This window comes from Talaromyces marneffei, chromosome 1, assembly GCF_009556855.1.
Source record: "Talaromyces marneffei chromosome 1, complete sequence".
In the NCBI taxonomy this organism is placed as follows: domain Eukaryota; kingdom Fungi; phylum Ascomycota; class Eurotiomycetes; order Eurotiales; family Trichocomaceae; genus Talaromyces; species Talaromyces marneffei.
The window spans coordinates 3270335-3294673 of NC_072348.1; the positions used below are offsets into that span (position 1 = coordinate 3270335).

At 47.3% G+C, this 24339-nt stretch overlaps 9 protein-coding genes across 9 annotated transcripts; 3 read left to right on the plus strand and 6 right to left on the minus strand.

The window, feature by feature from the left end:
- Positions 1-2345: 2345 nt before the first annotated feature.
- EYB26_001228 (uncharacterized protein) lies at positions 2346-3383 on the plus strand (the record flags this gene model as incomplete). Its single annotated transcript, XM_054260539.1, has 2 exons — positions 2346-2680; positions 2747-3383. The coding sequence occupies 2 exons, from the start codon at positions 2346-2348 to the stop codon at positions 3381-3383; spliced, it is 972 nt and encodes a 323-aa protein (XP_054116514.1).
- Positions 3384-3610: 227 nt separating this feature from the next.
- On the minus strand, positions 3611-5659 carry EYB26_001229 (uncharacterized protein; the record flags this gene model as incomplete). The annotated part of the gene is made up of 1 exon (XM_054260540.1): positions 3611-5659. The coding sequence occupies one exon, from the start codon at positions 5657-5659 to the stop codon at positions 3611-3613; it is 2049 nt and encodes a 682-aa protein (XP_054116515.1).
- A 1775-nt stretch (positions 5660-7434) lies between these two features.
- On the minus strand, positions 7435-11048 carry EYB26_001230 (uncharacterized protein; the record flags this gene model as incomplete). The annotated part of the gene is made up of 6 exons (XM_054260541.1): positions 7435-7574; positions 7627-7881; positions 7928-9281; positions 9329-9388; positions 9440-10350; positions 10400-11048. The coding sequence occupies 6 exons, from the start codon at positions 11046-11048 to the stop codon at positions 7435-7437; spliced, it is 3369 nt and encodes a 1122-aa protein (XP_054116516.1).
- A 2368-nt stretch (positions 11049-13416) lies between these two features.
- Positions 13417-13755, plus strand: EYB26_001231 (uncharacterized protein; the record flags this gene model as incomplete). The annotated part of the gene is made up of 1 exon (XM_054260542.1): positions 13417-13755. One exon carries the CDS (start codon positions 13417-13419, stop codon positions 13753-13755), a length of 339 nt encoding a protein of 112 aa, XP_054116517.1.
- A 759-nt stretch (positions 13756-14514) lies between these two features.
- On the minus strand, positions 14515-15800 carry EYB26_001232 (uncharacterized protein; the record flags this gene model as incomplete). Its single annotated transcript, XM_054260543.1, has 5 exons — positions 14515-14799; positions 14872-15426; positions 15487-15610; positions 15672-15678; positions 15734-15800. The coding sequence occupies 5 exons, from the start codon at positions 15798-15800 to the stop codon at positions 14515-14517; spliced, it is 1038 nt and encodes a 345-aa protein (XP_054116518.1).
- Positions 15801-16265: 465 nt separating this feature from the next.
- On the minus strand, positions 16266-17480 carry EYB26_001233 (uncharacterized protein; the record flags this gene model as incomplete). Its single annotated transcript, XM_054260544.1, has 5 exons — positions 16266-16473; positions 16527-16771; positions 16824-16886; positions 16939-17104; positions 17161-17480. The coding sequence occupies 5 exons, from the start codon at positions 17478-17480 to the stop codon at positions 16266-16268; spliced, it is 1002 nt and encodes a 333-aa protein (XP_054116519.1).
- Positions 17481-18376: 896 nt separating this feature from the next.
- EYB26_001234 (uncharacterized protein) lies at positions 18377-19828 on the minus strand (the record flags this gene model as incomplete). Its single annotated transcript, XM_054260545.1, has 1 exon — positions 18377-19828. One exon carries the CDS (start codon positions 19826-19828, stop codon positions 18377-18379), a length of 1452 nt encoding a protein of 483 aa, XP_054116520.1.
- Positions 19829-21307: 1479 nt separating this feature from the next.
- On the plus strand, positions 21308-22285 carry EYB26_001235 (uncharacterized protein; the record flags this gene model as incomplete). Its single annotated transcript, XM_054260546.1, has 2 exons — positions 21308-21596; positions 21660-22285. 2 exons carry the CDS (start codon positions 21308-21310, stop codon positions 22283-22285), a joined length of 915 nt encoding a protein of 304 aa, XP_054116521.1.
- A 521-nt stretch (positions 22286-22806) lies between these two features.
- EYB26_001236 (uncharacterized protein) lies at positions 22807-24278 on the minus strand (the record flags this gene model as incomplete). Its single annotated transcript, XM_054260547.1, has 2 exons — positions 22807-24179; positions 24245-24278. The coding sequence occupies 2 exons, from the start codon at positions 24276-24278 to the stop codon at positions 22807-22809; spliced, it is 1407 nt and encodes a 468-aa protein (XP_054116522.1).
- Between the last annotated feature and the right edge of the window lie 61 nt (positions 24279-24339).

The following is a 24339-nucleotide window of genomic DNA, read 5'->3' on the forward strand; positions in this document are numbered from 1 at the left end:
CGTACCAGGATTATTTTAACCTTTTAGCAGAACTAGTCTGAACATTCGCGCTTTGGTAGCAGATCGACCCATCCATCCATACAGTGGAGACGCTTCATATGCTACGGCCCAGACAGACCGGCAAAGACAACGGAAAAGAGAGAGAGTATAGATCGATCAAGTGCCGGCTTTGAAATGGCGCACTCTATCCCGGATTAGTCAGGAATCTCCCTTGCCTATTTCCCTTGAGACACGGGATATCTTAGATATCCGTGTCCTATCGGTTCTCGACATGCAGTGCAACTCTGCATCCATGATCCTTGTACTCCGTATTCTAAGCTGTACAAATTGACCACCCAATGCTCCGTGCCAGCGTCCACATACAAAGTTAAATTTATTTAATGGTGAACACTAACATGGACTCACGATGAAGGTCATGAGTTGTGGTGCTGTAAGCGAGGCTTTAGCGAGGAACCACCACAGGTACTACAGGGGTAGTGAGGCAGCCAGATATATTAAGGATGTACAGATGGGCAGGCGCCGACTTCAGTCCTCAAAGTATTTGCTAACACAAAGCGACCGTTTAAAGGCCGCCTGTATCACTAGCCCCGGGTCAGCGCCAAGTGTTGGCTGACTTGGGTGTTGAAATTCAATTTACTCGAAGAAATTACAGGGCTTTGGAACATTCTTCAGGCCTTGCATATTAAATTATTAAGTACTATCGGCATGACACGAATCTTTACTCGCACCACTTTTGCTAGGGAGTGGGCCTATGATTCGGCTTGTGAAACTACCGACTTGGTGAGGGTTTGACCTTTAGAGAGTACTAGTATATGCAATTCGTACTTTCAAGAATCCATACGGAACCCTGCATTGTCCCACTCGGCATCGAGTTGAACGTTGACTACCGGTATCTAGGTAACTAAAGTCTGACAGCAGGTAGGTAAAATAAACCACTAGTCAGGAAACTTATCTGATCCGATTATACCCCATCAAATATCGAATGAGGACTACTGGACGAATGGTAACTCGCTTGAACTTTGACCTTGAAAATAGTCTGGCGAGTTAATCGATTGCTGGACTATCAAATGCATAAGCGAGATTATAGACAGTCCGATGCTAAATTACCACCCCGTACATCCAATGAAAGGGAGAAAGGCATATGGCTCCCAGAATAACTCAGAATAAACAGAGACGAGAATTCCCAGAGAGCTGTTTAATGATATCCAAGGTTATTTTCGTCGTAAATGTTCCTTTTTGCGACTCACCTCTACCAGCCAGTGTCCACCCCGGTTGGTAAGCTGGCAACCCTCGCCCATAAACCAGTCCAAGGGTACATAGCACTCGAAGGTGCCTATTCCTATGGTCACATATCCTCCCCACCAGTAAGAGCTTCTGGAAGAAAGAATTTCGGGAATACATATACATGAAATAGAGCCACCTGAATTAGACTGCTAGGAAATTCGACGATCTTGATTCTTGAGCAGGCCAGTGTTGCCAAAAGTTACACTTGATCACTGCGAAAAGTAGGTCATCCTCCAAAAGAACGCCCGGGCATAGATCGATGAGAGAATTTGATACGATTATCCTTTAGTAGAAATGCCAGGTACTCTTTCAAGAAGAAGATAATGCAATCAATAGACGGGCTAAACCCGCAATATCCACCTACCAGAAGGTTCAATGTTACATATCACTATCCATCTAGTCACTTGACTATCGCAATGTGGTTAGAATGCCAATTGACATGTTGCGATCAACGTTTCCAGTATTGAGAGATTTCAAAGCAAATATCGCCCCGTCATTGGTACATAAAAGTTACTCCACGTTTACCCCCACGGGGGTCATAGAGCAGCCACATCGTGGGATTACCCAAACTGCCTACAAGCAGTGAGTTTTCATTCATTTAATAAATCCGATCTTGAGCACAAAACAGAAATTTTTTCTCTGGCAGCGAGACTGAAAGAAGCCGCTGTTCTGAAGCGCACCAGGAGACATAAGACTTGGGTGTTAGGGCTCGGCTGTCCACCTGACTGCTCCACTGTTGATTGCCTGTTACAGTAATAACTCTGGAAACCACGCAACAATACGTTCCGATTCTTATATCTATATCACTCACAGTTGATAATTGTTTGTTCACTGCTTTCTGGTTTAATCAAAACCATTGGATTCCATCCTGTATCGGAGAATGTCCGAATACATACTTTCGGAAATCTTTCCGGTAGCAATCTGATCCACTCGGCTTTCCGTACATACAATTTCCTCCCAAGAATAAATATATAGACAGATAGAACATGCCAGTTTATCTTGTCTTTCAACTCTAACCAAAGTCTCTCTCCTTATCAACCCCAAAAAGTATTTTTTACACAATGTCCCTCCCAACACACTTCAGCCTCAACACAGGCGCCCGCATCCCCTCCGTGGGCTTCGGCACCTGGCAAGCCAAACCCCTCGAAGTCGAGCACGCGGTCGAAGTCGCCTTGAAATCTGGCTATCGACACATCGACTGCGCCGCCATTTACCGCAACGAAATCGAAGTCGGCAACGGCATCAAGAAATCGGGTGTCCCACGAGAAGAGATTTTTGTGACGAGTAAACTGTGGAATAATTCGCATGAACCCGAAGATGTAGAAAAGGCGCTGGATCAGACACTGCAGGATTTGGGGGTGGGGTATTTGGATTTGTATTTGATGCATTGGCCGGTGTACGTCCTCCTCCTTATTGATCTATAATCATTTAAAAAGAAATAGAGTACTAATTACTATGATAGAGCATTCAAAAGCGGCTCCAAATTCTTCCCCCTTGATGCCAACGGCGTCTTCCAACTCACCTCCACCGACGTAGCAACAACCTACAACGCTATGGAAAAGCTACTCTTAACGGGCAAAGTACGCGCAATTGGCGTGTCAAATTTCAACATCAACCGTCTCGAAGATTTGCTTAGCAAGGTCGACGTTGTACCGGCCGTGAACCAGATCGAGGCTCATCCGTACTTACAACAGCCTGAGCTGACGGAATATTGTAAGAAGAAAGGTATCCTAGTGCAGGCTTACTCGCCTTTAGGAAACAATCAGACTGGTGAGCCGCGCACGGTAGATGATGCTGTTGTTCATGAAGTTGCGAAACAGGTCGGTATAGATCCGGGTGTGTGTCTGGCTAGTTGGGCGATTCAGCGCGGGACTTTGCCTTTACCAAAGAGTGTTACACCATCTCGTATTGCGAGTAATTTGCAAGTCAAACAACTGCCTGACGAGGCGTATGCTAGATTGTCAGGGCTCGAAAGGCATAAGAGGTTCAATTTCCCCGCGAGATGGGGGTACGATATCTTCGAGGAAGTTGGGGAGGAGGCTGCAAGGAAGACGGGTGTTGCGGAGGGGCCGAACAATTTGGTCAAGTTTACTATTTAACCAGACTATAACTATAGAATTGTATTGTGTCTTTTGCCTGAAAACAGTACGTACAAAAATGCATACAACGTGCGGGGGTAAAGCGTGGGGGATCCGGGGTCCCGATAAGATAAGCTCCGTTTTTATGGAGGGAAGCCCGGATCTCTTAAGCAAAATAAGAAACAGTTGTGATCATCACTCATTTCAGCCTTATATCTGTCTGTACTATATACCGAAAACTATACCTATCAATACAGCCCATGCCCCGACGCCATCCTGACAAAATCAAACGGCACATTCTGTCCCACAAGTAGCCGCATCGTCTCCACGGTCGTCCAGACATTGACATCATCAATCCCATACGCCGTCCACCCAGCACTCGTCGCTACCCCCAACGGATCACCTTTGCGTTGACCGCTTGTCAAATCTAAAAACACTTTACCACGCGTAGATGGTGGTGAAGCGTAGCCGTTACTTCGGTAGTGGCGTAGTAAGGGCTGTACCAGTAGGGATTTTTCGGGTGGTAAGGCCGAGACAATCACAAAGGGTTGCTCGACTAGTTTTACGGATTGAATGGATGTAAATGGTTCAAGACCCGCAGCTAACGGGCCCGAGGCCTTGAAGCCGACTGTATAAATAGTTCCGACGTCGAGACTTCGAAGCGCAAAGATGGCTGCTGCCGCGTCGCTTTCGGAACTGGACAGGATAATCACCGCTCGGCCGCGGTATGCAGATGGGATGTAGTCTCTAGTCAGTGTTGCACGGATTCCTTTCCATGTTGCATTTTCGCCGATGAATTTGTGTTGTCCGTCCGAGCCGTTGACGGTGATGGTGTCGATCAGACCAATAGCACGAGCTGCGTCGCTTTTGGTTGGGATATATGAAGCGGAGCTGGCAAGTGGTGGGTTGACGTATGCGCCGCCGAAATTGGGTTGCATGATAACTGACTCAATCGAACCTCGTGGACCACGATCAATGCAACTGAAATTGTGTGGGAGGCCAAGTTCGTTGAAGCATTTCTCTATAAACATTGATTGTGACGTAGACCGGAATGATCCAATAGCATACATGTCCCGTTTTGGTAGTTGGCCCATGATATGCAAGGCCCGGTTAATCTCGGCCGCAGTCAATTGACCAGGCGCAGCAATAATGGGCAACAGAGGATGTGTGATGGGTGAAAAGACGGTATTCAGAGCTCGCGATAGTTGACCTTGCGGACCCATGTTGACGGCAGAGAGTAAAGGGTATGAATAATTAGCCTTGATAGTTGACCGGAAATATTCTAACTCGTAATTCTCTTCGATCGTATGCACCATTGCAATCATCTTGACAATATCCGCATACCGAGCACCTTCCTTGAACACTTGTTGTGCTTCAGGGGATGTCCATTTCCACATCCCCGAAAAGTCATGAAATGCCGACATGATGATACTGTTACCTCGATGATCACACAAATCTTTCCGAATCTCTTCTGGAAGCCATAACTCAACGTCTATATATTCAATGCCCCATTGTATTGCGCGACGCAGGTATCTATGGAACAATTCCGGATCTTCCATGGGGAATTTCCCGTTCTCATGCACGCATCGAGTGGTGAATATGATAGGTAACTCTGTATGTTGTCGTAAGAGCATCACTTGTTGCCCGACATACTTGAGACTAGGGATTGAGTTACGACTTCCGTCAGACAATGGTTCCTCTAGAAGATCCACACGAAGCTCGATGGCGTCAGAGCCGACAGACAGAATATCAAGATTTGACAAAGCCGCCCGCACGTCGGGAAACGTGGTAGATATAAGGTTTGTCCGACGTTTGATCGCTAAATCTTCATGCGGACGTCGTTGTCCCAGAATCAGTGACAAGAACCGTGTCAAATCCCTTCGAAAGAAAGGGGTCTGTGAGTAAATGAATTCATAATGACACCCTTCCGAGATCCTATCATCGGGAAAAGATCCGTCATCAATACAGTGTGTATTGACAATCAATAGTTTTGAAAAATCATCATCCTCCGTCTCCGGCGCAGTTTTCTCAAAATCCCGATTCAGAATCCCTACAACCACAGCATCGCTGCCTAGAACAACCTTTGTAAGCGCCGTGACAGTAGTCCAAGCCTTCCCCAACACTTCAGCAACGACTTGGATAATGATCTCTTGACCGAGACCATAGACTATGACTACCGTTCTCTTGGTGGGAGGTGACGCAGTTGGGCTGGGTTCATGGCTGCTTGTCACGGTAATCCCACCAGTCGGTGTCGTGGTGAGGTCTTCTGTTATGGTAACGGAAGCAACAGATGCCATTATTCTTTCTGTTCCCATTCGTTTGGGTTTATAGCATCAACCACTAGTCGTAATGAATGGCCCTCGGCTGGACCATTGTCGATTGATAGTGAAAGTAATGTGTCGAAGTCGTTGATGGCCTAGGCCAGTCACAATGAAGACGCAATAAATCAAATCGATAATCGTTGTGATAGGCAATAACAACAGACAGAAAACGACCCGAATTTATCCATACATCCAGCTCGAGCGCAACTGCAACCAACGGATGAATTCGGTCAGAGCAGGTCAGGTAGTGTAGAGTAGAGTAGTACCCTGTGTTATTAATGTTACTAAATCACAGGTCTTCCGGATGCCCTAACACAGCCACCACCACAGGTAACAATGCACACCCTTTTGGAATAAGCTGTCAGAAAGAATAGCCCATTCAACATTGACCAAGAGATGGGAGATGCAATAGTAAGCAATTTCTTGGGAGATGGAAAATTGATCCCGATCCGGAATTGTCGATGGCCGACTGGGCCAGGCAACTATATCTGCACCGCGGAGCCGCTATGCTGTGTGTTTCTGATGTTTGGGAATTTGATAGCTAGTGGCAAGGATGAATTCACCCAGAGCCCACGTTGGATTTATCCGGATGGTAGGTTTCAGATGGGGGGATATCATCCAAGAAGCCCCAATACACACAAATCAAAAGAGGAAGGTGCTGTCAGGGATTCTGTCAGAGAAGCACAGTCGATCTCGACAGATGGCCAGATAGTCTTTCCAAAAAAGGAGGTAGGCAGTTGGAGAAAACTCAGAAAAGGTGTGTCTCGTGTGTGTGCGTGTTGCAGGTTTGGTGAATGCGTACTAAAAATGTTGTTGTTCGATTTCCCCGGGTTTCCTCCGGACGCTCCTCTTGTCATACCCACCAATCGGGCTTATTTATTCCGCCAATCAGATCATGACCTTCCTTTTCAATGTGAACGAGCTGCCTGGCCAGATAACTATACTTCCATCTTTTGTAGGGCAGGGTGTATATGAACAGTTACAATAGACATTGCAATTTTGATAGTTAGTGACTACGACTGTGTTCTCATAATTCTGAATGAGCAATCTTGTGGCCAAAATCACATTGTATCCAGCACAATTCATAGATATACTCAAATATTTGCAACAACATGGACAATCATAGACAGACCCGGTCAAATGGATTTTGATAACACAACCTATAATAACTCCCGCATTTTCCCAAAAAAGATATATAAGACAAGAGAAGAAAGGACATTCAAACAATGTATGTATCATCCCACAAAAGCAACAGGGAAAAATAACAACAGATGGAAAGATCACCGCTCATTGTCATAATCACCATGATATCAACTTGCTGGGTATTTTGTAATGCTTTTGAAAACAGAATAAAAATCGAGAGCCTCCTCTAAGAGAACGTGTGGATCAAATGAATATTTCGTGGCTCATCAGGCGAGGTAATGATAGATGTGGTTGTAGGGTCAAAGGAAAGGTCTGTACATCTGCCTAACTCTCAAGAGCTAGATCAGGTTCTAGGATATGTTTCTATTGTGTACCATATATGTACGTAGATGGTGAACGCACCATCAAAGCACGTTACCAAGTATAATCCGGTTAGACTGTGATCAGCGGACAACTGCCCGCATTTAAGGTCAAGTCACTGGGTGACGAGACGTGAAGCCGCAGCCTTCATGATAAAACAAATTCTATGCCGTTTGAGATGCAGTTCGCTAGCCCAAAGAGGATGTCACCTCAAACCGATCCCGTGTCACAAGACCATCTAGGAGACACTAAGGCGGAGAAATGGAAAGGCCGTTCATCATCTTCGGTAGTGGCTTTCTGCGAGCGTTGTTGGCAGTCTTGGAGACCCGCGGTACTCCTTGTACCATGCGCGGTTCTTTCATGAAAGAGTGATCAAGCTTCGCAGGGGCTATTCAATAGTGAGCAAAGGATGCTGGACAAACAGATGGAAAACAACTTACCTCGCTTGATGACTTCCGAATAATCTTCTGATATACCATTCTGGACTCGACTTGTAGGAGGAAACGAAGTTGCAGCTGCTGATCTCCACAAATGGTCCGACGTATTGGACAAGAAGTCGGTAGTCATGCGTCCAGAGAAGATAGAGGTCCGACCACGATTACGTTTTGAAAGAATGATCTCGTCAAATAGGGTGATGTTTGGATCTTTGACATTTGGCTGGACTCTCTCACGCTCGCTGATGAATTCATTAAAGCCTAGACTAGTCAGCTCTGTCTGTTGTTTAGAAAGCGGCGAACATACCTTGTGTTTGCTGGAGACCAGTCATATACTCCGCATGCTCGTGGGGCAGGCTTCGAAAGAAAGCGTCCATATTGAAATGATATGTCATGCCAGATTTCTTTTGCTCTTTCGTAGCTGGTTCAAGGTATTTCTTGTATGTATACAACAGGCTGGCGAAACAGCGCACAAACGCCGCACGAATCTGCTCAGGATGGAACGCAGCAGGGCACACCAAGCAAATCAATGGTGTGCATCTGCCATGAACCTGAGTTTTGCATCCGGTACATTTGTACATTTTCTCATCTGCTTTTTCATCACAAATTGAACAAATGACCTTATCGTCACGTGGCTGGACCTGCAAACAATGACCTTCAATCCAGCATGTACTATCTGTGTTAAACACGGGTTGAGCGACAGCCTGAGGCACAATAGTAGACGCAGCAATCGTAGATGTGGCATAAACTGAGGGTGCATATGTCGATCCAGTCCCATGTTCAGTATTCAGCGTTGTCACCGAAAGATTAGAAGCATGACCTAAGAAAGGTGCGCTTGGGCGCCGTGGTACGCCTCTCCTTTCCGCTCCAAAAGACGAGCTTCTGCGAGAAGAAGAATCAAAGTGGCCAGATCTCTTCTCTCTCAAGGAAGCCTGCAAGGCCATACCTGAGTCGTTGCGAGAAACAGGAGTTGCAGGTAAAGGTGGAGGGAAAAAACCCGACGTTGGCGAGCTGGTCCTGGGCGACGGTGGTGATCCTGTTTTTGAAGTCGAACCGGTTGTTGGGCGTTCGTTGTTGCCTCTCGACAGGCCTCGAGAGCTAGGATGTTCGTCTCGAGCATGCACAAAGACATTATATATCGGTGCTGGTGCAGGTGTTGGGCTGTATTCGTTTCCAAAAGAAGTCGAGTTGAGGCTCACATAACGAGCCAATTGCGTAGATTGTGCTCGTAGAGTGAAGATGGATGAAGTTTCGGTAGGGAAAGAGTCAAAGGGGAAAGCCTCGATAGCATAAGACGGAGGACCGGGCCGGACACCGTATCTGCTATGGTGTGGAGCAGCTAGCTGGAGTAGAGACAGAAGTTTCTTGCGTTGGTGACGCGGTAGTGGTGTGGGTTGGACATCGCTTTCGATCTTGTCGGCATCAAGATCGACCAAGACAAAGTCTTCGGATGGCAACTCGACTTTTTCATATCGCCTCTCGATTCCTACAATATATGGACATGGCGCCTCTAGTGCTTGGATAAGACGAGCTGGTAAAACTGGAATCAAGACTCCGGACCAGGTGAATGGGAACAAAAGGTCAACCAAAGCCCTAGTCGCCAAATACAGCATAGATGTGTGAGATGATAGAAAAAGGATTCGAGATTCCATTAAGGCGTACTAATACGATTAGCACTGAATACAGCTCCATAGACCCAAGAACTTACCTCGAAAAGAACAACAATGTTAGATATCGAGAGGGAACGGAAAAGAGCGTATAAATCGGTCTGCATAAAATCAGTCAGGATCATGATTGAGAGGGAAGTTTGAACACGTACATTTCTTGAACCCGGAAGCTCATTTGGAGCCTCTTTTCGAGCAAAAAGCCGCAACTCTCTTACCGACAGCTCAACCTGAGTTTTGGACGATATAGGGCTAAAAGCCTCGGTGCAAAGGTTCATGACATATCGTTCCAAGGGTTGCCAGATACCGACTGTAGGCGAGCTGGCCGGGACTCTCAGTATGGCTCCATTAGTTCTAGGAACGGATATAGCTTTGAGCCACTCCTTCCAGAATGTGGTCATGGATGCATTTTTGCCCAGAATACCATAAGCTCGAGGAATCCAGAAACCCGTATCATCGGTAAGACCCTCAATCTTGGATGCTGCGCCATGCCGTACCGGTCGAAGCAGATCTGTCATTAGTCCAATCTTCTCCTCAACCGCACTGATATCGTCTTCGAGTCTCTCTCGTTCCAGGGATCCAGAGGGGACTCCTGGAAGCTGAGCCAACAATGTAGACAGTTTAGCCCGCTCCTCAGCCAATCGACCGCCCAGACTAGCCGCCAACTCTCTTTCCTCATCGGTCATGTTATCCTTGCGCCATTCCTCACAGCACTCTTCAAGCGCCTCTGCTGCCTTTTGGCCTAGCGGAATCCACAAAATAACGCACACGCCATGTAATTTGCTGCCGTCGCCTCCGGTCATTACGAAGCCATGCCAAGTAGATCGTGGTTTCTGGTCCGACGAAACAATGTTGATATCGTTGGGGAAAGCAAACATGGGCACAAAATCAGGAAATGTGCCGCGATGGGCATGCTCATCGGGCATTCCTTTTTGTGGATATCGATCTAATAGCACCGGCTCAAATCTGCGTTTTAGAGGGTGCATAGTCGGGGAAGTCTCTATCGGTTGGGGAACAGGTATCACGGAGTTGTAGTTGCTCAATCGTCGGGACGTACGGACAGATGCTAGTACGATTAGCAGCTGCGATATCTCTTCTGCAGATGTTGCACTTACCCTGTCGTGCAACCGACGGCTGTCTTCTCATACTATTCATATCTCTAAAAGACATGTGCCGTCGCACACTACCAATACCCGATTTCAAGGGATTGGAAGACACCGGCCTGTCCTCTGAGACAATCTTCTGCACCTTGGGCCGGGGTTTGGGAGGCTTGGCATTAGGCGTAATAGCGCCAGCGCTCAGACTCAAATCGGACAAGAAAGATTCTCTCTCCGAAGCAAACTTGAGCAAAGCCTTGTCAAAGTCGAAGTCCCCCAAACCCGTTTCTGAATTCTCGATGGTCACTGTCGGCGTCGCGCGAATAGTCATGCTGCTTCGATTGCTGTTTGTGCCGGAGACCTTAGAGTCGACGGATCGAATAGACATGCGGGCATCGTTGGATAGCCTCGAAAGTCGGTTGTATGAATTCCTTTTGGCATTGCCTCCGACATTGTTCGGTTTGGTGTTGGCATCTTCTTCTAATTCCTTGTCCTCCTCAATGGTATCAGATACGGCCGGCCCCGGAGTACTCTCTCTGTTCGACATATAATCATTGCGTAGTTTCCAGTAGGTATCTTCAATTTCCTTGCCGTCCACACCAGCAATCCAAAAGAAGTCGGCGAGCGGGCCGGACGATTCTACCGCGGTGTTGGTCACTAGAGGCATATTTCCGGTGGGAGGCGATATCGCCAGCGTGCGATCATTTGCTAGTCGGTCGGGCAGAAGCTGGAGGTTGCTCGCAGCCGCCGAATCGTATCAAGTTTAGCTGTCTATCTCTGTAAATGGAGCTGAGCGTAGGTCAGCACAAGAGTGGCAGCAGTGTTCGAAGATTAGGCTCTGTAATATGTATATGCGGCGAGTGTGAACCTCGAACTCGATTGTCGATCAGAAGCTTGCCACGAAAGCATCAACCACATGAATCGCTTTAGACCAATTGCTAAATAAAGCGAGGAGGGAGAGGACAGTAGGCGGGAGGGGGGTGGGCCGGAAAGAATTGTTGCGGGGAGGGGGGGGGGTGGGATTTTGGGACAAGAGAAAGAGAAGGAAAAGTCATGACGAACCAGTATTTCTGTCGGCCGGTGTCCACCGAAAGATCTGTTCCAGAATAATGATGGCAATGATAGCGTGCAGGCGTAGTTTTGTCAGGTTGAGGGATAGATGTGGAAGAATGGAACTCTGAGAAAAGAATAGCGAGAAGATTGGTGGTGTGCTATCTATCGTTGGGCTCTTGCCGTCCGTCGTAAGAGAAAACCGAGCCAGTGCGTGCTGTCTCACCCACCCACTCAATTCATAGCGCCGCCCGCACATGCAGGAACTTTTCCCCTTTTTTTCTCTTCACATTCCCGTTCCCTTCTACGTATATACTATGCCTCGATAGAGTACTGTTTCAGTATTGACTTTTTTTTCTATCTTTATGCTTATGGAGGATTATTATCATGGCGGCGACGATATGATCAACAAACATCACTTATAAATTAGCTATGTTAACTTAACTAGTTAACTAGTTAGTTAACATGCCGTAAATCTTAGTCAGCCAACTAATTGCCTCGACCTGGTTATCGTCGTACGGTGGCCGTATGTGGAGAAACGTCATAACAACTGTGGGCGATTTAGACCATCACTCTGACTTCCAAGGTTGTCTTGTCTGTTTAGCATGCGGCCTTTCCAGACTTCAAACGCCAGACTCTTCGAGGCGCATTGAAAACATCTTGAACATTTCCATTTCCTGCAGACGACTAAGTCAGTGTGCTTGTGGACCAGGGCCAGAACGAGACTTGATGCACGCCATTGTCAAGCTACGTGTAGCATTTCGCAGGCCCGTGCAATACGATACATACACAGATATAGTAGTTACTCTGTAGTACATCATTCCTGTGGTACGGCAGTACGTAGTATTGTGTACAAATAAAGTATACGTACTACGGAGTACGTACGCTGGAAGAGTCGAACTACGTAGTAATACGGTATGACGGCCGTACGACGTATCAAAAGATAGCGATAACAAAGTAAGTTCAAAGTTCAAACAGCTCCTCGCTGTTTCTGGCAAGGATCGGTCCTCGAAAGCACCAATCAGCGGTCGTGCTGTTGGCCGTTTGCGGTAAAGTGTTGGCTGAGCCGAGCTGGAACAAGGCTAAGGCCAGAATAGGGCAAGCGCACCAAGACGAACTGCTCCCGTTGGGGCTAGAGTGACGATTCCCCTTAGACTCCTTGCGGGCACAAGGTTAGGCGTGCTCGCCAGTGATTCGTCAGGTCTCCTTCGCTTAGGTGCTTGGGAGTTGGAAGTCTGCAAGTCGTATCGAGACGAACTCCTTGGTTGGCTCTTGACTCTTTACTTTTGAGGCGTTGCAGACGAGCACGAGGAGTATATTTTTAGTGTTTCCTGATATGCGGCGTATATTTCCGTATGGAGCCGGCTGCTGTTGCGATGATCGCGGGATTTATTACATACAGATCTTCCAAAGAATTTCCGTGATGATTTGTTTTGATGTACGTACGTACGTACATCCTGGGATGGAATAGCGGGAGACCCCAGCACCGTTGTACTGGATCCTGGCAATGGCCCACACCTCCACGACGGCCAAGACATTCCTAATGTCTTGTCATGTCTGACATCAAATATCAGACCGAAAGCCCTAGAGATTTTCTACTCTGTATGTGGAGATACGTATACGGTATGTGTAGACTTTAGTTTCTATCTACCAACTCACCAACGGAGATTTGAACAAGCGTTGGTTGGGATTAAGTAGTTAACGTAGAATAACTAAGCCTTTGGGGCTGACAGCTGTCATATAACAAAGTTCAAGACTAAGCTTTTTTTATGGTAGCACAAGCCCGGCTCTCTTACTACAGAGTACACATCTGAATATTTATTGATAAACATAACTAACCCACTGTACACGCTTCTACTGAATTTGTATCAAACTGCTGACAAGGTTATTCTTCTGAATGGTACATATGCAAGTCTCCTGCACATCCATAGCAACCGCCGACCAACACGGCTAGTTAACAGATCTAAGAGCCCAGTGAAAACAAAATGCTCGGCCTCATTTCCAAATACACTCTAGTCAGCATTGTCTACCTTGGTGCCTTCAGCCGCTTCACCCATGGCCGCTACACACCTGCCTTTTACCGGTATCAACTCGACCGCGCTCCCGACAATGGCTCTACACGCATAATCCCAGTTTTTGACTCAATATTCGCGACTCTGGTACTCTTCCCGAAAACGAGGGCCTGGACGGCAATGGTATGTAGCTTGATTCAGGGTGGCGCGATTGTGCCAAGGCTGATGGAGGGAAAATCCGTTTGGGGGGATGTGGGGTTGTTCACGGTTACGGTTCTGGTTGCGTGGACTTCATGGTATGGTGTGCCTTGAGAATGGATTCTGATAATGGACGAGGAGACTGAGGGGGTGGTGAATACAAACTGACTGTGTGTTGTATACTGTTTGTATGTTACATTGTATATCCAACAATCTTCGAGTGGACAATCATTGCTATACGTAACAGGATCTGTGGTCTACAAACGGATCAAGTCGATCGTAAATCGCCCCGATTTGTCCACCGTCTCATATCCATCGGACTGATAGCGCTGATATGTACCAGTGGTCGTGAATACATCCTTCCCTGTACCCGTCCCAGATCCCGTCTTTGCACACCTACTACCGACAAGTTTCAGTCTTCAGGTCCATCAAGATGAAACCGAGTGTCTCAGTCTTTTATATGTGTAATTGGACAGGAACCATTTAAAGTTGCCTGAACAACCTTGAATTATGGGTCGACCACTCTGAGCTTCAGTCGGGTTCACCCGAGCCAATCATTGCTCGTAATTCTGATATAATACAGCACAACTGCAGTACACGGCTGGACTCTATGTCTGTACGGAAGCGAAGTTCTTCCTACTTGGATGAGATGGATGAGATGGATGTTCTTGGCTTTTGGTAGCTCGATTATTGCAAGTAGTACATGGTTATTTGCTTTCAAAATAATGGTTACAGATGTCAAGAAGACCTTTGTGTCTATCAGGCCAAATTGGTCCAGACAGTTTCGCTTGAGGTACATTGCAATAAAGCCTGCTTGTTTCAAATACCAAAAAAAAACCCCCTTCAATTGCGTTACAAGAAAGTCAAGACAGACTACCGCTTCTTCGTCAGCAAATTCCCCGTTGTCAAAAATCCCCTGTCGCCCATCGTACTCCTCCACTCAATCGAAAGCTGTCCCAACGTCGCTCTTCCATCACGCTTTAGATCTTTGAGTAATGTATCTAGTCCATCTTGTTGACCGACTTCCTGTTCGACCAAAAATGCTACTTGGAGAATATCCCTAGGATTCATGCTTGGTCGTTCCACATTTTCTGCGGCTTGTACATCCCAGTTGAGACTTGTAGCTTTGAAGGGTGGTTTTGGGCTCAGGATTGTTTTCTATGTTCAATCGATTAGCACTCGAAAGTCACATTAAAGTCACATTAACTGCTTCGTGATTTGACGACGTACCTCAATAACAACCGACCCATCCCCAACATTCTCCAATTGCGCTTCTAGAGCAAACCTCAAAAGACGCGTCTTCCCGTACGGCCCTAGAGACTTGTTGTCTACCTCGGCGGGTGTCAATTCCGAGGCCTTTGTGCGCACACTCAGACATGGTTGTGCGATAAACTGATATAATTTGCGGAACGTCCTGACTCTGCCGCCGCTCGCCGCCTGAGTCGACGCGAGTGTATCAGTGAGTAGAGTCTCGGTGTAGCTCACGCTAACAGCTAAGATGTGATTCCCTTCTTCTTTGAGATCAAATTGAACAATCTTTTGCAGCGATTGGCCATAGTCTAATCCTTCACCTGGCGTCCTGGATAGAGTTCCGTCATGGTTGTCGTCATCTGCGGGTCTCAAATCCAGAGGGAATACTTGAGATGGAGTCTGCATCTCCGCCAGAATCCGGACTGAGGCCACCTTTTTCGCGCTATCTGTCGTCGGTAGCTCGTTGTTCGCGCATAGAGAACAGGCGAATGTTTCGCCTACGTAGGCTGAGCCGAAGGCTGGTGGGAGAGTGACCTGTACGAGTCAGCCATCCCCGGGATCATGAAAGGAATGACATCATGAAGGACGGCATACATTAGGACTAAGAATAAAATGAGGATCAAAATCGTTGGTGGGATATGCGAGAGATGCTTTTGGTGATATCCTCGTATCTTCTCGTGCCAGTGGATATTGATATGATAATGAAGGTCGCGATAATCTACAAGCCACAAGACATGGCCATCAGACATAATCATGATGTATGTCTTGAAGACACTCACCGTAAAACTGCGTACGATCAGTCTATTGCTTGATATGCATGTGTATCGATAATAGTACTTACCTTTTAAAGATACAGAATGAGGTTCCTTGGGCCCATCAGCGCCAGAATGAGCACGTGGTCGTGCCATTTTATCGAATATTGTGAACGATTATTGCAAGTGCAGAAATAAATAAATATATCAGTAAATAAAATCCCATCGATTTAAAGCATGTAGAGGAATATTGCACTTTGATGGTGTTTATTATGTCCGGAGAGTGTTGGAGCTAGTCAGCTTAGCTAGTTATTTTACGGGGGAAGGACTAGTGGGGTCCACTTATCCGTAGCCTCATGACGTTCTATGGCGCGCGACATTATCGTCTTATCAGAATGGAGATGGAATGAGTTACAGATCATTGATTGACACCAAATATCTTGGTAGAACTACAATTGGGTATCATTAATAGCTAAATGCTGACCATGCTCCCTATTCAACGCCTTCCAATCCCAAACACCAACCAAAAAAAAAAAAACAACACGAGCAATCCAGAAATGCGCCTTGCAGGAGATTGAAACTTCAATCAAGAGATGCCCCCAATAATAATATTACCTTCTCTCAATCATCATAGTAATAAGACCTTCCATACCGCCGTCGCCCAAGATGACGATTAACCCAATAACTATGATAAGTCGAATAGTCACGACGGCCAGACAAGCCAACCGCACTCGCAACATTCATATACCCATCTTCACCTGCCTTCGCCTTGCTCATGAGCGACCTCATGTCAAGTGTCGCTTTTGCATCGGCGGGCCAATCCGTTCGACTAGATAATGTATCAGTACTTAATTCTAGACCAAAAGAGAAGAGTTGACTCACCATAAAACGCATCGAACTCCTTGGTTACGTGTAGTAGCAACCCACTGATCGAAACAGGTTTTGTGAATGTTGTTTCCACAACCTGCCTTGCACCAGATTATTTTCTCATTGTTGGGCTCAAACTCCATAAAACAGATCGGACAGTCGCCTTCGATTGGCTTGCGTTTTCCTGAGGCGTCGTTGTCCTTGTCTGCGTGTGCTTCTTCGGTCTCTAGAGGCGCGTTTTCGAACATTTGGCGGAGTTCCTATCGCAGACATGTTAGCCATCGTCCATATGAGAATACCAGGCAAACTCACAGTAGAGATAAATGCCAATTGATACCTCAGATCTTCACGGGCTTTCAATACATTCACGAGAACCTACAAGAAGTCAGTCATCGAGTGCCAGGACTTCAAGGAGGAATAGTCATACATAAATAATGTGCTTGCACTGATTCCCCTTCATTGCATCGGGACATGTGCACCGCGGCTCGTATGTGATAGTCACCGTATATATATTCCCCGTTGTCCCCACGATATCCACGTTCTCCTCAGTAATGCCCCCATTCTCCGAACGACGGCGCGAGATTACGAACATCCTTAAAAACCGCATTAGCTCAAGCCCTTACGACTATTCAATTCATGGGGGAAATACCGTTGTGTGGTCGCACGATGCATTTTCTCCAAATACGTCCGCGGCGGATTAGACCTAAACTTCCTCCGACGTTTTTCGAATGGGTATTGGCTTTGACTTGACTGGCTTGAGCGAGGTGTTTTTGGTGTTCGTTTTCCTTTAGTATTGGGTGAAATTGGAGGTAGAGTGTATGGCTCAGGTGAATCGCGCGTCAAATCGATCACTTCACTACCATTTGGTGGCACATATTGCGCGCGACGCTTTTTGAGACTGTTGTCATGCGCGTCATCGAGGGAACGTTTTTGGGAGGTACGATACGGGCTTGGAGTGAATGGTGGCATGGCTGCGATGATGCCTTGCCTTTCGTTGAAGAATGAGTGTGCTCGCGACCAAGTTTTTGGATGTTTGTTCGTGGTTCGCGTCGATAAAAGATGGCAATTGTTGGGTTCAGGGACAACACTCGCCAACTATCAGAGCAGAGGGTTTCTGTCGGTGATTCAGAAGGAAACTGCCGCGAAGAAATACTCGACAAACGAAAATTTACGGAGAATTGGCGTCGAAGGTGGACAAAGGGAAAATAATGTGAGTTACGAATTTGTGATGCCACTAAGTTAGTGTTTTGTGACTATCTTATCGCTAGGTACGGTAGCATGGAGTTGACCAATCATATATGATTTTGGCACAATTTGTATAAAAACGACTCAGATAGAAACTTCATTGGTCATCGAACGATGACTTTCTCTGTTCATCGGTACTACCTATCCCTAGTCTCCCGGTTGTCTATCAAGGTTGACCAAGTACGTATTATACACCAGGCATCCATCAGCTTCTGAAACCATTCGAGAAAAGTCTATATCGCCTGCTCTGCAAAGGCCTCAGCTTGTTCTTGTCAGTTTCCAACGACCCCATTCACCACCAATCAACGCAACTAGCCGCTTGCCTGTAAAGTTGGCCAAATGTCCTATCAGCCACCAATTTCCGGCAAGCTTGAACACTGGGCAATCGGCAGCACTATTCTCGGTGCAAAGGGGAGTGATCTCATGCTCATAAAATTGGAAAAGGCGGCCTTCCAAGCTGTTTCGTGGCCTTGACCGTTGGACCAGGTACACAGAAATATTAAAGAACCACATGCATAATTATCCATATAAACACCATACACCATTACTCCAAACGCTGAGCAAGATAGATAAATAGATCGACAAAAAAACAGGAGTAAAATGTCTGATATTGGTGTGTATTATCTCGAGTCAGGCTCGACCCTTCTCCCCCGTCGTATTACAGCCGAACTCACGCCCTCTTCGCCGGTCATCCACGAAGGCATACGATCAGAATCTACGATCCCTAATTCTGCCAATTTGCGGAACCCGGCAATGACATTGCTGCCTGTGAAAGAGAGTGACATGGTGTAATGACCGGTGCCAGCGTCGAAATCCTCATCATTGACATCATCCTCTTCATCACCTGGCCGGTCTAGAAGACGAATATCTAAGCGGTTGAGAATTGCATGAGACGATGAGGTTCCAGATGAACCGAATCGAGACAATACACCCAATTTGCGTCGTTTTGTTGCAGGCAGTGTTGTCGTTGCTTTTTTCTCACTTCCCTTTCGTTTCAAGTCTTGCTGATCCGAATGCGCGTTCTCCTTATCGTCACCTGCCTGATAATCCTCCGGAGCAACCGTAGCCGGCTGCCGCGGATCAATCGGCGTACCTTCCAGAACTGCATCGGCAAAGATACTAAACACGCCATTAGCCTCGTTTGTTTTGCCCGCCCCGCGAAGCGCTAGCATTGTGTCGAGGCTTTTGGCTGTTAATGAAGTTGCTTCTAGTTTGTATCGCTCGTTTGGTTTTGATAGGGCTTTTGGAAGTGCGTCTCTGACTATTCCCCGTAACGCTCGGGGGTCGTTCATAAGAGGGGCTGGGGACTGGGAGGGACCAGTTTTGATACCTGCAGAGGCTGACATGGATGTGTATACATAGGGGCTGCTGTCCGGAAACGCAATCCATAGTATCCTTGCAGAATCCAGATAGGTTCCTGCGCCATGTCGGGGTTGATGATATGGCGAGTCGGTAATGAAAATCCGTAAATAAATCAAAGGATAAGACTTTGATCGTGCTAAATGATAATGCGCCTTGACCAAGGGCGCTATCTCCCGTTGAAGATTTAACAAGAACGTCGCAGCATGTAGTCGCGGAAGACACGCCAGTAAATCTCCATCTTCTTCTTTTTCATTTAGCTGTCGTTTTTTATCGACTAGGCCCAAACGAAATGCAGACCATGTCTGCGCTTTTGGATGATCTTCTAGATATTGTATGTCGACCATGGCTAATTGGTCGAGAGCGATCCCATGTCGCCAGTCGCCTTCCAGCACCCGATCAACGACTTCTCTTTTCCCGCCTTTTCGTTGTTTCAGTTCCTCGTATGCTTCCCGGATTTCTTCCACGCTTCCGGCCGCTGGATAGGGCGATTCATCTTGGTCGGGAACGTTATTATCGTCTGAGTTCTGATTGAGGAAAGGTGGATATAATTCGACATTTTTCGGAGAGAGCCAGACGAAAATAAGGTCCAGGAGAGACTGTCGTGATAACCTGCCGAGAGCCTTTACTAATGAAGGCGTATCGCTTGGGATTCGGAGATTGTTCGGAAGACTGGACGTGGTAGGGGCGCGGATTGTTCTTTTTTTTGCCATGATGCTGGCAAATCAGTAAATCTTTTATCCCACGTCTAGCTCTCTGAGAATCATCTTTCAGGTGTCCTCTGTGGCGACTTGTCGCTGTCGTTGATATTCTTTGGGCCACAAACAAAGCTCCAACCCGCGACGCGCTTGCCAAGACTTGATAATCATGTTGTCACGTGGCGATAAGCTGTCAATCTCAAAAAGTGCCATCAGGAAAATGGAGCAATTCTCGATTATCAATTACGTATCAATCAATGAGGGGAAGTCAAGACTGAAAATATGGCGCACAGTTCACAGCCGATTACACCATGGCTCTAACCAACAGCAAACAAGTCGAATGATCGGTGTCAAGGACATAAACTAGGCTCACGATGTCTGATTTACGGCTTCACTCTTACCCCGCCGGGAATGCAGTACACTTCTTAGCTTACCAGTAACGACTCCAACTTAAGTCAATGCGACACGCCTGGCGAGTTGCGACCAAGTGCTCCACGATTGCGCAATCATTCGCTCAGTCTGATGCTGCGTCTCATTCGGCAACTGCAGGCTGCACATGGAGGAAGAGAGACACTACACAATACACTATTCTGTTTACGGCCTAGTGCAGAACGACCGGGAAACCCCTTCCCACTTAGGACTAGCGTAATGAGTAATTCTGAATTACTAATTATCGTTTCTCATCTTGTTACACACTTGCAGCCGATGTTCGGCGGCCTTCGCCGAGGCACCGCGGCGATGTCATAAGCGGCAACTTCGCTGGCAGGCCGGAACGGTGCGACTTCCAGGCTGGCTGAGCACGAGTAGGCAAATCAGGATGATTAGAAAATGACATAAACAACGATTCAGATGAGCCGTGCACACAGTCTTACTCTGTAGTCCGACTTGACGAATACATATTGAATTGAAACATGACCTGACTGTAGCATGCTCGCGGCAAGGTCGCCTCGGAAAACGCACGGGCAGGCTTAATCACGCGTATCTTATAGCTCCACAGCCAATCAGACAATACATCCACACGATTTCGTGCTTTGTCAGAGGAGATTACTCCATCGGTGCACCGCCAGCCAATCCGCGTGTGTACTTCAGGCAGCCTCTCCACTGGGCTCCTTCCGCATTACGGATCTCTGGCCGATGAACGAGAAGGATTTTTGCTTTTCCCGCCCGCACCACGGTTCTTCCACTTCCAACTGGTGACTCTCTCTGCTTGTCTGTACACGCCTGCTGACAACCTGACATTCGATCTGATTGATATCTTCAGGTTACAAGACAACGATTTGATATACGATTCCACGCTACCACGAGCATCACGTCTGACTTGCGACTGCCTGGTTTCCCGCTTTGCTGTCATACCGTAGGAGGGGTTCTCTTCCCGATCCGGCCGTCTATCTGTCGTTACCCGACTTTGTCCAGTCGTTCGATTGACGACTTCATCGATCTGAAAAGGGAAGAAAATACGCTCTAAAGTGGAAGAACGATTATAACACCGCCGTCATGTCGAGTTACGGGGGCCGCCGAGCGCCCAATTTCGCTCAATACCTGGAGGACCTGAACACCATCCCGTCGCCATACGACCAATCCGCACAACAGCAATCCACCGAGCCCTTCAACATCGATGCCGAGTTGGCGCTCTTCACAAACACCGAGTTTTTGGACTTTGGTCACTTTGGCGATATGAACATGCCGCTGGGATTCAGTCCCGCGGAAGAAGAACACAAGGGACATGAAGAGAAGCCTGCACTGGAAAAACATACCGATATGGATTATATGGATTTGTTGAATGGTAAGATCACAAATTCAGATGGAAGATGGAGTAAGAATATCAGGTCTGACAACGGCATAATAGACCTGGGCAATATTCCCGATTACACTGCAACCTTCACCTCGGCGGAGGAGTCGCACAACCTACTACACATGAACTCGACCTTCCACTCTATACCCGCAGTTCAAAACACCACTCCCGCCCGTCCACTCGAAAACACCAATATCCACGTGCAACAGCCCCAGCAACAACAGACCCATGCACCCAAGGCCGAAATCCCATCCCCAACCAACATCTCCACTTTCGTCTCCACCCCCATGGAAGTTGCAGGCTCAAAACGCAAACATTCTCCAGAGTCCAAGAGCCTCGACGAATCCGCCCGCGCCGCTGCAGAGGAAGACAAACGCCGTCGCAACACAGCCGCCAGCGCCCGATTCCGCGTGAAGAAGAAGCAGCGCGAACAAGCACTCGAAAAATCCGTCAGGGAGGTAAGCGAAAAGAACGCCGTGCTGGAGGCACGCGTCTCACAACTCGAGCTCGAGAATCAGTGGTTGAAGAACCTGATCACTGAAAAGAATAGCTCCGAGTCCGGCGAGGGCAAACAACGCAGCGAAACTGATATCGCGCACATGTTCAAGAATTTTCTCGCCAGCCACAAGGCTGGACAGGAGCAATCCTCCGAGTCCAAGATTGGCGTTGGCACTGCCTGAGTTGCATGAAAAAAATGAAAAAAGATGAAAAAACTACAAAAAAAGGCAACCACGCAATAGAATACTACAGGACGTGATAAACCCTGTTGTGATACGGGTTATACGTGCATATTTTCAAAAATTTCTTGTCAGCTTTATGCATTTCATGTCTATAATTTTTATACTCAACTCTCTTCTTTTACAGGGAATGTGAGGTGGTGACGGCTTATTACTTTAGTTATTATACCAGGGGATTTGTCATGGTAACGGACGGCGGTGTATGTGATTTGATGTTTGTCTTTATTTTATAATGCTAGAGGAAATGATAATACACACATTTCTTGGCTTGATATTTCATGATTTGAATGTGGGAGGTAATATACATGGTGGTTTTCATAGTAGAAAAGTAATCATTCGTCTTTGTCTTGGTTAAATTGACATCGAACAGAGAAAAGGGAGGTATAATATTATGCGTGTGATCATTAAAGAGGAAAGGCATGGGATATAAGGGGATATGAATGTTGATGGGCAGATCGAAAGGACTATTGCTTCTCTTCATCAACAGAAGGTCCCGGATCGCCATTCGCAAGACTATTATGCTCTTGATTCAGTTCTTCGGCCTTCTCTGCTGCCGGCCCATCTTGTCCCTGTTGATGGGTACCTTCTCCTTCTCCTTGTTCTTCTCCTTCACCCTCGCCTGAGATCTCGCCCCAGCCTGAGCTGCGACGGCTTATCCGACCGGGCATTGCGCCTGATGTAATGGTTGCGTTCGGGCCGGCAGAGGTATTATTGTTCAGGGTGCTCCCGATCGTGCCCGTGACACTACCAGCCGCGCTATCGTTGCGAGTATGCGAATGTGTGCCACTGCGCACACTGCCATTATCACCCTGCTTGCTAGCGATCAGACTACTTCTATCACCACCAGGGACAAGCGGCACGGTTCCAGGTGCTGAGTAGACACTAATACGTTCTGCACTTGCCAGTCCACCTAGGCTCTGGCGGCTGAGCACGCCCGAGGCATTTGTTATAGATGCATTGGATGCATCGGCCCCGACGTTTGCGCTGAGCACGCTCAACGGCAGACTTTCGCGACTTCCCCCAAACATCGACGAAGGTGCCAATGCGCGCACCGAGGCATTGGTGTCGAGCGAGTTTCTGCGCCGACGTTTGGAGGATGATGCAAGTGTCAGAATCGACGCGTTGTCAGTCAATATATTATTTGCTGTTGCGGAACTGTATGTTGTCGGATGCCCCGCGAGATGTGGTGGAACAGCAGATGCAGGAGAAGGTGGGAATTGATGTGAAAATTGATTTTGCTGGTTCAAATTATTCTGGGCAGCACTTGTAGGCACGTTGGCGTTTTGGTTGTTTTGCGCGACTCCGTATACATGTGCAGATGGTGCCGCAGATTGTACGGTAGTCAAGGTCGTCGTCAACGAGCGCACCGACGGCGCTGGCGATGAGAATGTACTTCCTTCTCCGCCTCCGTACACTCCTCCATGCCCCGTCACCGTAGTCCCAGCCTTTGAGTAACCAGCCTCAGATCGCGCAGTGTCGCCATTCGTGGATAGAGTCGGGGCAGTCGATTTGGCGCTGTTACCTGGAATATTTTGTTCCGACGTAGAAGGTTGCAATGATTGCTGGCTGGCTCTTTGGTGATGCTGACCTGCATCAGTCGACTCCGTATAAGACACGGTATCGTTATAGCTGCGCGGCGACACAACGTCACGAATGGCGCCTGACAAGGGGTATGGATTGTTTATTGCACCGCCATTCTGTCGTTTGCCATTCTTGACATTATTGCTTCGTTTCCCGGATGATCTACTGCCAGACTGTGAATCTGAGGACGATGAGCTTTTGAGGTTGGTCAATCGTTTCATCCATGTTGAAAAGGGTCTGCGGCGACTATGTCGGACTACATTGACGTGCGCATCGTTAGCTAATTGTTTAACAAGACACGAGTGAGATATAAATACTCACCGTGAGGAGGGTCTGAAGTTTCTGCCATGGCCATATTTTGATGATGAATGTAAATAGGAGCTGCAAAACACTAATCTTGCAATCTTATAAGGTCG